The sequence below is a fragment of the Chlorocebus sabaeus genome, chromosome 9, assembly GCF_047675955.1.
Source record: "Chlorocebus sabaeus isolate Y175 chromosome 9, mChlSab1.0.hap1, whole genome shotgun sequence".
Taxonomy (NCBI): Eukaryota; Metazoa; Chordata; class Mammalia; order Primates; family Cercopithecidae; genus Chlorocebus; species Chlorocebus sabaeus.
In genome coordinates, this window is record NC_132912.1 from 13,295,233 (window position 1) to 13,308,993 (window position 13,761).

The following is a 13,761-nucleotide window of genomic DNA, read 5'->3' on the forward strand; positions in this document are numbered from 1 at the left end:
TACTGCACATATAAGCCCTTGTCAGTTATTTTTGCCTTTTTGCTCTCCTAAAGGTGTTATTTGAGGAACAAAAGTTCTTAGTTTTAAGGTAGTCCAGTGTATCAGCCTTCTCATTTATGATTAGTCTTTTTGTGTCCTGTTTAAGAAACTTTTATTACTCCAAGGCCAGGAAGATACTCCCTCTGTTGTCTTCTAAAAAATTTGTTGTTTTACCTTTTACATTAAGATGTACAAACCATTTGAAATTGGCTCTTGTGTATAGAAAGTGAGGTAAGGGTAAATATTTATATTTTTCCTATATGAATATCCAGTTAACTTGGTACCATTTAAGCCATCTTTTCTTAAGTGCTCTGCTGCCCTCTTCATCATAACTTATGTCAACATGTGCATGAGTCTGTTTCTGGATTGTGTTCTATTTTATTGATCTACTCATTTATCTCTGCTCTGGTACCATGCTGTCTTATTATAAAGCATCAAACTTTTTTTTTTTTTTTTTTGAGACAGAGTCTAGCTCTGTCACCAGGCTGGAGTGCAGTGGTGCGATCGCGGCTCACTCTAACCTCCACCTCCCAGGTTCAAGCCATTCTCCTGCCTCAGCCTCCCGAGTAGCTGGGACTACAGGCGTGCACCACCACGCCCGGCTAATTTTTGTATTTTTAGTAGAGATGGGGTTTCACCACGTTGGCCAGGATGGTCTCGAACACTTGACCTCATGATCTGCCCACCTCAGCCTCCCAAAGTGCTGGGATTACAAGCGTGAACCACTGTGCCTTGCCAGCATCAAATTGAATGGCTGGATCATAAGTTAGGTCCATTTTCCAGTTAAATAAGTATTACCAAGCTGTCTTCCAAAAATGCCTAACCAAAATTATACTCTCACCAAAAGATAAGCACTCCTATGTCCTCATATTCTTGTATTAGTTTAAAAACCTTGGCCAATCTGATGAAGGTAAACATGTTATTTTTTGATATACTAATGTCAGCAGTTTGTTATTCCCTACGTATAGACTCATTATCACCAACTACCCAGAGTAGCTGACCCCTGTGAAATGCAGGCAGTTGACTGGTACTTAGAGCTTTAATAGAGCCTCAGCCTGCATTCTCAGCTCTTCAGAGCGTTTCCTTGCTTGGGTAACTCATGTTATGGGGTTCTTCCACTCTGCTGCCATCATGTATTTTCGCCCATTTTAGACATAGACATTTGTTTTCTCTTGATGGATACTCTTGCTCATTCATTCAATAACTCCTTTTTTTTTTTTTTTTTCCTTGAGACGGAGTCTTACTCAGTCACCGAGGCTGGAGTGCAGTGGTGCGATCTCGGCTCACTGCAAGCTCCGCCTCCTGGGTTCACGCCATTCTCCTGCCTCAGCCTCCCAAGTAGCTGGGACTACAGGTGCCCGCCACCACGCCCGGCTAATTTTTTGTATTTTTTTTAGTAGAGACGGGGTTTCACTGTGTTAGCCAGGATGGTCTCAATCTCCTGACCTCGTGATCCACCCGCCTTGGCCTCCCAAAGTGCTGGGATTACAGGCCTGAGCCACTGCGCCCGGCCCAATAACTCCTTTTTTGAGCACTTATAATATGTCAAACACTATTTTTACTGCCGGGGATATAGGAATGGACAAAACACAGATTCTATTCTTACTGGCTCAAAGCTAGTAAGTGATAGAAGTGAGACTAAATCGAATTTAAGTCATACTCCGAAACACCTGTGATCCATCACCGACACTGTGAGATGCTGAACCACTCACAATTGACAGGAAATCCCTTAAAATGACCTCTTTATTACACACTTTTAAGTAACGATAGTTTTGATAGAATATTTAGATTTTTATTAATTTTACTTTTAAAATGATGGATAATAATTTATATCTCAGAACCAGCAAATTTGAAAAGCAAATTTTAAACATAGAAACTTAAAAATTAGTATTAAATTCCAATACCAATGGAACAGTTCACTCAGTTAGCTGACATCATTAAATATTAAAACACTATTAAGTGTTTTGTTATTTATAATTTTAAAACAATTATTTGATTTTTAAAATGTTTTGTTTTGAGGCAGGGTCGCACTCTTGTCACCCAGGCTGGAGTACAGACGCATGATCGTGCTTCACTACAGCCTGAATTTCCTGGGCTCAGGGGATCCTCATGCCTCAACCTCCCGAGTAGCTGGAACTACAAGTGCATGCCATCATGCCCAGCTAATTTTTTGTATTTTTAGTAAAGTTGAAGTTTTGCTATGTTGCCCAGGCTGTCAGCAGGAGGCCTCAGTTCCTCACCATGTGGTCCCCTCCAGAGGGATGCTTGGGTGCCCTCATGTCGTGGCAGCTAGCTTCCCCCAAAGCAAGTGATCCACCAGAGAGCAAGGAGTGACAGTGTCTTTTGTGACCTAGTCTCAGAAGCCGTACACCATCACTTCTGCAGTGTCCTAGAGGTTACACAGGTTGGCCTTATTCACTGTGAGAGGGAAACATACAAGGTGATGATTACCAAGAGGCAAGGATCACTGGAGCCATCTTAGGAGGCTGGTGACCACACAGGGGACGTGGATTGAATATGGAAAAGTCCATGGGAAATGGTCTTCTGTCAGGTTCAAATGCTGATTTGGCCGCTTAACAAATTTTCCCAAGATGAAGAGCCATTAAGTTTGTAAGATGAGGATAGCAATTCTATATTCTCAGGATTTTTCATAAGGTAAAGTAAGATAGTAAATGTAAAACACCCAACATAGGACCTCACACATGTTTGGAATTTAATAAATAGCATCTATTTGTGATGATGATTCTTTTAAATTTAGCTTAAGACCAGCCTTCATAAATACACTTGGCAGAATGAATAAACCATTTACTGTATTAAGTTGATCCTCAATTGTTTATTATCTAAAAGTTCAGATAATTTTGCTGAATTAATGGTACCTACAGTATTTAAACTACCTATATCAGTGCAGTTGTGGGATTTGTGTTGTTTAAAGCACACACACAAACACAGCTTGTATCTGCTATTGGAATGTACCTGGAAAGTCATGGTCATTATACTGTTTTCTCACAGGATGATGCATCTGTGATTCACAAGCGCTATTGTTCAATAAGGATACAGCACTACCGCCTCATGGCATAAACACTGTAGAGAATCTGCATTCATCTGGGTATAACTTCTGTATCTTCTTTTCCTCTAACAGATGGAAGTTTACTGTTCTGATTTTCATGCTGAAAGAGCAGCAAGAGAGAAAATTCATGAGGAAAAGGAGCAGCTGGCATTGCAGCTGGCAGTTTTGCTGAAAGAGAATGATGCTTTCGAAGATGGAGGCAGGTAAGGAAAAGAGAGGAGGACCCAGAGCTCACATCAACATGGCTGGAGAAGGGGTGCCTGTCCAAAGACGCTCCTGATTTGAACTATAAGAATAGCTCTGCGTAAGTTGAGGCTGCAATGAGCTGTGTTTGCGCCACTGCACTCCAACCTGGGTGACAGAGCGAGTCCCCTGTCTGAAAAATAAATAATAATTGCTTCACTTACACTTCATGTGACCATGTTCCCAACACTTAGTTTGTCTTACAGGAAAGCTTGACAGAGACTTGTGGGAGCTTGATCAAGCTCCTTGCTTTCTGATAAGCAAGGATTTTGATTTTTAAAATGTTGTGTTGTTTTGTTTTGTTTTTTGAGGCAGGGTCTCACTCCTGTCACCCAGGCTGGAGTGCAGTGGCATGATCATGGTTCACTGCAGCCTCAGCTTCCTGGGCTCAGGTGATCCTCGTGCCTCAGCCTCCTGAGTAGCTGGAACTGCAAGTGCGTGCCATCATGCACTTGTAACAATAATGTCGCGTGTCCCAGTGAGCTTATCTTGCCCTTGTCACGGATGAAATATTCATAGCACTTTAAATTCCTGAATATACTTTAAAAAATACTGCCAAAAATTACTTCTGACTTTTAGAAATTTATTTTGAGAAAGTTATAAAACACAGCAAAATACAGAGAATAAAATAACAGACTCTACTATGTACCCCATCCTGCATTGACAGCTGCTTGTATTTACTTCAAGTATTTTTTTTATTAAAGGAAAAAGGGAATTGTAGATAGAGTTGAAGTCTCCTTTGTTCCCCATCCATCATTATATTCCTTTCTTCCTTTACCTTGTGCTGTTAGGAATTTGGTGGATAGCTTCCTCATCTGTTTTATACTTTTACATATCTCACACACACACCCCTAAATCACACCTCAAAACCAGCTAATATTGCTTTCTCTGTGTTTAAGTTACAAAATGATCACTATAGGTATTGTTCTCCAACCTAGTTTCCATAATATTGTGATTTGAGCTCTCTGTTGATATGTGCGGATGTAATTTATTATACTTCTTTGCTGTGAGCGTTTTGATTCATAAGTATGCCACTTCTTTCTAATCTGTTTCCTATTGATGACAGTTGGGTTATTTCCTGATTTTTTTAACCGTAATTATTTACTTTCACAACGTAGTCTCCCAGTGCCAATAGTATTTAACACTAGAATTAGTCTGGTTTTTATGAACCTTGGCAGTGTAGTCTGAGTCTTCTTTCCCCTACTTCTGTTGACTGTCTGCTCAGCGTTGTCATGTTTCGGGGTTGTAGAACATCACACGTCGTGTTGCTTTTCATCCTGGCAGGCAGTCCTTGATGGAGATGCAGAGTCGTCATGGGGCGAGAACAAGTGACCCCGACCAGCAGGCTTACCTTGTTCAAAGAGGTAAGTCCTGTGTGATCCTGGCTTTCCAGGAAATAGCTATCCTAGGAAAAAGATGCTTGAAGAAAACTTCCACTTCATTCTCTACAATGGATTCCAAATCAAGGCACCAAAAATACAGCACCTGTCAGTCTCATTTCCACAGCTCTCCTATCTCCCTCCATTACCCACCAAATCCTGACCAGACCCTTCACCCTGCCAGAGGGTGCCTGGCACAGCCACACTTTTTCTTTTTCTTTTTTTTTTTGGGGGGGGACAGAATCTCGCTCTGTTGTCCAGGCTGGAGTGCAGTGGCGAGATCTCAGCTCACTGCAACCTCTGCTTCCTGGGTTCAAGCGATTCTCCTTCCTCAGCCTCCTGAGTAGCTGGAATCACAGGTGTGCGCTGCCACACCCTGCTAATTTTTGTATTTTTAATAGAGATGGGGTTTCACCATGTTGGCCAGGCTAGTCTCGAACTCCTGACCTCAACTGATCTGCCTGCCTCGGCCTCCCAAAGTACCAGGATTACAGGCGTGAGCCACTGTGCCCGGCCTACACTCACACTTTTAAACCGTGTCTCCCTCTGTTCTCTTACAGATATTAGCCAGACTGAATCATCCCCTTGAACTTGTCCTAAGAGCCTGTATTTGCTTGTATTTGTGCCCTTCACATAGACGCCCTTTTCTTATGCATATTCCTGTCTTCCTCCAGTCTCTTTCTGGTGACCACTTACCCCATCTTTAAAATCTATTTCAAACTCCATCTCCATGAACTGTTTCCATTTTGAACTTCCAAAGTACTTTATTCCTCTATGTTGGTATCGATCTGCTGTTTTACAGGTGTTTTTGTGTTCTAGGTAGATATTTAAGTACTTTATTTTTAGTTCTGTTTTTATTTTGAGACAGGGTCCTACTCTCTTGCCCAGGCTGGAGTGCAGTGGCATGGTCGTGGATCACTGCAACCTCCACCTCCCGGGTTCTAGCGATTCTCCTGCCTCAGCCTCCCAAGTAGCTGGGATTACAGGTGCACGCCACCATGCCTGACTAATTTTGGTATTTTCAGTTGAGACAGAGTTTCGCCATGTTGGCCAGGCTGGTCTCGAACTCCTGACCTTAGGTGATCCACCCACCCCAGAGAGGTCTTCCAGAACAGAATGTACCTTCTCAGAAGCAGAGGCAATGGTTTCATTTATTCAGCAGATACTTTTGAGTCCTTCAGGATGTGCAAGAGGCTCTGCTTATGCTGGGAGTCAGACAGCAGAGGCAGCCCTGGATCCTGACCCCTCTTCTCTGGCAGCGGGGTGATTAGAAAGCTCCCTGCTTTAGAAATCATGCTTTATGATTAATACATATAACTTCAGAGATGCTTCTTAAGGCTGCTGAACACAATCTCAAATATTCATACATGTTACTACATCCAAGTAATGTACTTAGAAGCAAATAAAGGTTGCCTCCAAAAGCAAACATTTTGAGGGCCAAACCAAAGTCTAGGCTGACACCAAAAAACCAAGATGGTTTGCGTTGGTCCAGAAAGATCAGAACAGAGAGATGCCTGGGAACCAGAAATCATTTCCTGCAGTTTGTATGGAACCAGGACCTAGCTAGAGTCAGGGCTTATTTCAGACATGCTGTGATTGAGGCTTGAACCTCAGTACTACTCCAAAACTTGGGGAAATGACAGGGTGCGTTGTTCCGTCATTCCTCCTTGTTAACTTTACGTAGATAACTCCTGTTCGTTCTCAAGGCCCCTCTCAAGTTAATCGGTCTCATCTAGGAGGACTTCCTGCACCAAGATCTAAACTAGGGGCCCTTCCCTTTCTCCCATGGATGCCCTTGCACCTCACACTCACCTGGCTAACACTCGTGCCTAACACCTTGCCGCGCCACTGCTGCCACATCTCCTGCCTGGCTTCTCCACCACGTCTGTCTCCCAGCACACGGCAGTGTCTCTATACATCCCAGAGGACTCAGAAGTGTCTGCTGAACAAATGAGATGATTGCCTCTGCTTCTGGGAAGGTACACTCTGTTCTAGGAGACCTCTCCTGGGCTCTGTGGATTTCTTTCTCCACATTCCCTCCCTCTTTGGCTTATATCCTCATTTATCCCTTTTCTTCTCTCAGATATCCTAGTATTTACTAGAACATGCGTTGTCCTGTACCTAGAACTGAAACCATGTATTTTCACATACCTTGAAACTGGAATACAGTTTAAATCCTAAAAGAATGCACCAATACACCTGTAATCCTGGTACGTGGGAGACTGAGATGGGAGGATCAGTTGAGGCCAGGAGTTCAGAACCAGCCTGGGCAACATAGTGAGATCCCATCCCTACAAAAATTTTAAAAACTAGCCTGCTGTGGTGGCATGTGCCTATAGTCCCAGCTATTCAGGAAGCTGAGGCAGGAGGGTCACTGGATCCCAGGAGTTAGAGGTTGCAGTGAGCTACAATTGTGCCACTGCACTCTAGCCTGGGAGACAGAGTGAGACTCCATCTGTCAAGAAAAAAAAAAGAAAAGAAAAGAAAAAAAATCCTAAAGCAGGCCAGGCACGGTGGCTCACGCCAGTAATCCCAGCACTTTGGGAGGCCGAGATGGGCAGATCATGAGGTCAGGAGTTCAAGACCAGTCTGGCCAACATGGCAAAACTCCATCTCTACTAAAAATACAAAAATTAGCTGGGCGTGGTGGTGCACACCTGTAATCCCGGCTACTCAGGAGGCCAAGGCAGGAGGATCACTTGAAGCTGGGAGGCGGAGGTTGCAGTGAGCCAAGATTGTGCCACTGCACTCCAGCCTGGATGACAGCGAGACTCTGTCTCGAAGGAAAAAAAAAAAAAATCCTAAAATAATAGGGAAGCAGGTATCATTTGGAGAGATTTTTCTCTATATGCATCATGATGACTTCAGTTAAAGACCAAACACCTGGGCTCATGTCCCACTACATATTGAATACAAAGTTGAACTGATGTTAAAACTCACCGTCTGTTCTTCAAGTGAAACAAACAACACTGCCTGCAAAATGGAACTAATGGAATGATATTTCATTTCCTACTTACTCACAGGAGCTGAGGACAGGGACTGGCAGCAACAGCGGAATATTCCGATTCATTCCTGCCCCAAGTGTGGAGAGGTTCTGCCTGACATAGACACGCTACAGATTCACGTGATGGACTGCATCATTTAGGTGTTGATGTGTCACCTCCCCAAAACTGTTGGTAAATGTCAGATTTTTTCCTCCAAGAGTTGTCCTTCTGTGTTATTTGTTTTTCACTCAAATATTTTACCTCATTATTATTGTTTTAAAAGAAAGAAAACAGTCTGGGTGCGCTGGCTCATGCCTGTAATCCCAGCACTTTGGGAGACCGAGGTGGGTGGATCACTTGGAGTCAGGAGTTTGAGACCAGCCTGGCCAACATGGTGAAACTCTGTCTCTACCAAAATTACAAAAATTAGCCGAGCATGGTGATGGACGCCTGTAGTCCCAGCTACTTGGGAAGTTGAGGCAGGAGAATCGCTTGAACCCAGGAAGTAGAGGTTGCAGTGAGCCCAGACGACACCACTGCATGCCAGCCTGGGTGACAGAGCGCAACTCCGCCTCAAAAAAAAAAAAAAAGAAAAGAAAAGAAAACGTACCTGTTCTACGTAGAACACCTTTGGTGGAGTTCTATCAACTCGCAAAGTAAAATCCTTACCTACCACTCTTCTGATGATAACTTTAGTATTTTTTATGTTTGGTTGATGCCAGCAGCTGCACTGCTCATGCAGTTAGCTAGCATGTGACATCATGCGACAAAGTTCATGTGGTTAGATGGAAGAAACCTCACTGATTAATTTTAAGAACCTTTTAGGGATGCAGGAACAATGAAGTGGCCACAGATTTAATCAAGAAAAATGTTTTTGAAGCATTTTTAAAAATGAACTATATTGTTATGTTTCTTCATTTAAAATGGATCTATTGGAGGTTATGTGTGTATGTTGTAGTTTTATTTGCAGCCACAATAATTGTACCGAAGTTTTCACAGAGGCATGTGAGCCTTTACTTAATATCACAACAAGTGAAAAAATATTGGCATCGATGAAATAGATAACATTGACCTCACTGGATCTCTTTACCCATTCACAGTATAAAGAAGTTACCTTCATTCTTTCACTGTACCTGCAGGCCTATGGGCTCGTACAGTAAATAATTAATTTCTAAAAAGAACAGCTGCCTATTTTCTTCCTAGGTTAGGTTATATCTTCATACTCACAAGAATTAGTGATTGCAAAATAAAATTTTGCTTATGAATCTTCTACATTGTTTATATATGATTAATATCATCATGTGTATATTTTCTGTATTAAACTCATTTGGCTTCCTTTAAGCTGAATACTTAGTCATATATCTTTCATTAGTTATATGAATATGAGCAAATCCCTTTACTAGAGCCCATTATGTGCTGTTTGAATTAGAAGTCATCCTTGCTGAGAAGGTGAATAGGTAGGGATTTGCCTTGTTTTGTAAGTCTACAATTTGCCAAGAGTGAATAACACTGGACCAGTTGTAAAAGTAAAGTGTATTTATGCATTGAGATACTAAAGCATTTAAGAGAAAATTAAAAGATCTCTTTTGTTTAAATTTGTCCTAAGAATCTCTCCTAGACAAACTTGACTATACACACACACTTCAACAAGAATCAAAATAGTTCATTATATCTTCATGCCTAGAGAACACATGATACAAATTCAACAGCAATTTCGATTAAATTAGTCCCCTATCACACCTCAGGGAGAATATTTGTTAAAGACATTTCTAAAGTAACTCTGACATTTTTACTTTTCTTTGTTATGGTTTCTAATGTAAATTTTTTTCCCTTATCATCTTATACTGGAGGAAATACATTTCTATAGTCTCCTAAATAGAGAAGGAAACCAAATGGTTTCACATTTAAAGTTGTTGGACATAATCCTTTTACTTTGTTCAAGTCGAAATATCCAGCCAATCCAGCTCTGAAATAATAACATGAATGGACTTACTAAGCTTGTGACCAAATCGTTTGTTTAATAGTTGGAAGAATTACAAATGAAGGCAATTTCATGTAGCCAGTTTAAATTAAGGCTGTTGTTTCCAGCTTGGTAAATAGCTTATAAACTCCGTGCACATCTTACCTCATTTATTTAGTCTGCTATCCCTTCAAAGTCTCTGTTCCGTGTGACCAGTTAACTATACCTCCTCGGAATTTTGTGTCTGTGTGTAGTAAAAATACATAGTTGAAGATTACACTCTTAACAAGTTTATGTCTATCCTGGATAGTATTGTTATCTGTGTGCACATTGTTGGTCAGCAGATCTCTAGAACTTTTTCATCCTGCATGAATGAAACTCTCCACCCATTGAACTGCAGCCCCCATTCTCCCCTCCCCAGTCCCTGGCAACCACCAGTCTCCTTTCTGCTTCTATGAGTTTCACTACTTAACGTACCTCCTATAAGTGGAATTACATAGTATTTTTCCTTCTGTAACATTTCATTTAATATAGCTCCCTCATTCAAAGCATAACTTCCTGGATGAAGGTTTCAGGCAAAAGCACCTGGGAAATCAGGCCTTTGCCACTCGTTTTCCCTTTACTACCCCCCCAGGCCCCTGGTCCCGTGCCTCCACCTGCTGAGCACCATTCCATTTGCCGACACTGTTGTGTTATCCTGGGAAACATAAGGTAGAAGAGCCATGGGGACTCTGCTCGAGGGTGGTATAAGGTATTTGAAACCAAGCCTCTTCATTAACCCAATCCACATCACAGAGAGGCAACGTGGGTGCCCCTAGCCCAATGGCCGGGCTGTTTGCTACTACAATAATAGATTTCTTGTAACGTCAGCCTCCTGAGTAGCGGGCACCACAGACAAATTTTTTTTTAAATTTTTTTTGTAGAAATGGGGTCTCACAATGCTTCTCAGGCTGGTCTCAAATTTCTAGGCTCAAGGAGTCCTCCCGCCTCAGCCTCCCAAAGTGCTAGGATTATTGGTGTGAGAGGAATCCCTTTCTCCCCTTGAAGATAAATCAAGCAGTGATGAAGTCCCTGAGCTTTATTTGCCTAGGAAAGTCTTTATTTCTCTTTCATTTTTGAAGGACAGTTCGACTGGACATAGTATGTCTTACTTGGCAGTTTGTCTCCTTCTGCACTGTGAATATATTATCTCACTCCCTTCTGGCCATCTGGCAAGGTTTCTGCTATGAAATCCACTGTTTTATGAAGGATCCCTTGTTCGTGATTTTGAAATGACTCAGTGTGGATGTCTTTGGGTTCATTCTAGTTGGAGTCCTTCGGAATTCTCGAATCTGGATGTCTACGTTCTTCCCCAGATTTGGGAAATTTTGAGCCATTATTTTTTTAAAGAAGTTTTCTGTCTCTTTTTCTATTTCTTCTTAAATTCCCATAGTGTTTTTATTGGTCCACTTAATGGTGTCCCAGAAGTTCCTTAGACTTTTATCATTTTTAAATTATTTTTCCTTTTTGATCCACTGACTGGATCATTTCAAATAACCTGTCTCTGAGTTTACTCTTTCTTCTGCTTTGTCAAGTCTGCTGTTGAACCCCTCTAATAAATTTCTCAACTTATTTTATTCTTCGCTGCCAACATTTCTGTTTGGTTCTTTTTTATATTCTCTTTATGGATACTCTCATTTTGTTCATACATCATTTTCCTAAGCTCACTGAACATCTTTTGAATTTTTTTCAGGTTATTCATAGACCACTAGTTCTTGGGGTCAGTCTCTAGAGATTTCATTTGCCTCTCTGGGCCATATTTTCACATGTTTCTTCATGTATCTTGTGATTTTGTGTTGGGATCCATGTATTTGAAAAACAACTCTGTCTTCCAGTCTTTAGGGACTGACTTCATACAGGGAAAGATCTTTACTAATCATCTTGGCTAGAGATTCCGGGATCTCCCAGACCTCCTCCGTAGATCCATCCCTCCAGACCTGTACATGCAAATGTTCGATTAGATTTGCTAGTCTCTTTTTTTCAGAATCTGTAGCCTCTTGTTCCTTCTGGTGTCTGCCTGCAGCACTGCGTATTCCCTGGAGCTGCCACAAGCCATCCAGCACTCCTTATCTTATTCTCAGCAGCCTCCAGGTCTCTCTCTAGAGCATTCCAGGTTCTGTCAAAACTCTAAGTTGGGCGAGATAGAACCAGTTCCCTGATAAGCCCCTTAAAAGCCAGAACATCTGACACACGCTCCACTAATCTCGTTCCCTCCACAAGGGAGAGGCTGGCTGAGCTGTATCCACCTCTGTATGCTGCACCATGAGTCCTGGAGCAGTAGCAAGTCAGGTCACCCAGCTCTCTCTCTTTCCCAGTGCCCCCACCTCCCCCCGCAGGCATCTACAGTATGCTGTGTTCTATCAGCACTCCAAGACAAAATAGAAACGAGTCCCTCAGACAGCCTCCCAAAAGGGCAGAATGTTGGACACACTTTGCTCTTCTCTTTTCCGCAATATAGGAGAAGCCGCCAAGATGTATCGGCCTCTGTTGGACTGCAGATCCCCTACAGCAGCAGCAAGCTGCCATGCTCTTATTCTCAGTAGTCCCCAGGCGTCTATCATTTATCAAGCCTTTCAGTGCTCAGGACAAGAGAAACAGTCCCCTGGGAAACCCCCTGAAAAACTGGAAATTGGATTCAGGCTCCAACTCTCCCTCCCCAGGGAAAGCCAAGAGACAAGTGTTTTCTCCCACTTGTTTCACACTGAGTTGGGGCAATGGGGATGGTGACAGAGTACATGCCAGTCCCAGTCTCCTCTTTTGTTCTGAGTGGTCCCTAGACTAGTGCCTTTTTCAGTCAGTTCCTGAATTCAGGCAAGATAGAAACGAATCCCTCAGACAGCCCCCTGAAAAGTCTGCACATTGGGCATAGGCGTTAGTCTTCTCTTTGCCTCCCCAGGAAGAGCTCAGGAGCTGGGAGCTGTCTCCTGATTGTGCCACACTGAGCCACAGGAGGTTCTATGGCAAGGGGGTGTCACAAGTTCTCCTACATGACTGGTTTCATGCTCATCTGGAGTGGAGGAGCCTGTTAACTATTTTCTTGATTTCTCCCAAAGGGAATACATCCATGTATTGTTGAACCAGTGTCTTCCTGGCAGGGAAGGAGGACCTGGGGCTTCCTGTTCTGCCATCTCCCTTTTGTAAATGCTGCCGATTATATATTCTTTCTCTTTCTCTTTCTTTCTTTCTTTCTTTCTTTCTTTCTTTCTTTCTTTCTTTCTTTCTTTCTTTCTTTCTTTCTTTTTCTTTCTTTTCTTTCTTTCTCTCTCTCTCTCTCTTTCTTTTTTTTTTTTTTTTTAGCAGGATAAATGTTCAACTTTAACTGGAAATGAAAAGGAGATGACTTTTAGTCTGATACTTATAATGCAATATTATTTGCAATTCTGTATAAATAGATTTCAGAAACTTCGATTTCAAATCCCAGTTAAAGAGAGGAAAATTACAGAAAGGAACTGCAGTTCCAAATTTTTCCTTTCAGGGCAGTCAATAAAATTAGCTTTTTGTTTAACTAAAAGTAAGATTTCAACTATCTAACTATATCAGAAAAACAGAGTACCTGTGTTTGATTTTGGGTAGTCAAGCCAAGATTCCTTGCAAATCATCCACATGCACCTTCATCTCTTTCCACTACTTCTCCTCTTTTGTCTCTCTTCCTGCATCTACTGAAACTGTAGGCCAGGTGCGGTGGTTCACGCCTGTAATCCCAGCACTTTGGGAGGCTGAGGTGGGCGGATCACCTGAGGTCAGGAGTTCGAGACCAGCCTGGCCAACATGGTGAAACCCTGTCTCGACTAAAAATGCAAAAATTAGCCGCGCGTGGTGGCATACACTTGTAATCCCAGCTATTTGGGAGACTGGCTGAGGCAGGAGAATTGCTTGAACTTAGGAGATGGAGGTGCAATGAGCCGAGATCGTGCCACTGCGCTCCAGCTTGGGTGACAGAGCAAAACTCTGTCTCAAAAAAAAAAAAAGAAAAAGAAACTGTAATTACTGAGGCAGACTCTAGTTCTGTCAATTCCTTTTCATTTGGCTTTCTGGACAAAGATAGGAGCT

The 13,761-nt window shown here is 42.2% G+C and overlaps 1 protein-coding gene across 3 annotated transcripts in view; it reads left to right on the forward strand.

Annotated features, from left to right (window-relative positions):
• OPTN (optineurin) overlaps positions 1-8,984 on the forward strand; it is a 36,047-nt gene extending 27,063 nt beyond the window's left edge. For 2 of the 3 annotated variants that reach the window (XM_008002279.3, XM_037983336.2), the window contains 3 exons: positions 3,179-3,309; positions 4,634-4,713; positions 7,752-8,984. In XM_008002279.3, coding sequence (XP_008000470.3) covers positions 3,179-3,309; positions 4,634-4,713; positions 7,752-7,873 — 333 coding nt within the window. In that variant the 3' untranslated portion in view covers positions 7,874-8,984. The remainder of the gene's footprint in view (positions 1-3,178; positions 3,310-4,633; positions 4,714-7,751) is intronic. The other variant, XM_073018723.1, reaches the window with a different exon arrangement.
• Positions 8,985-13,761: the final 4,777 nt, after the last annotated feature.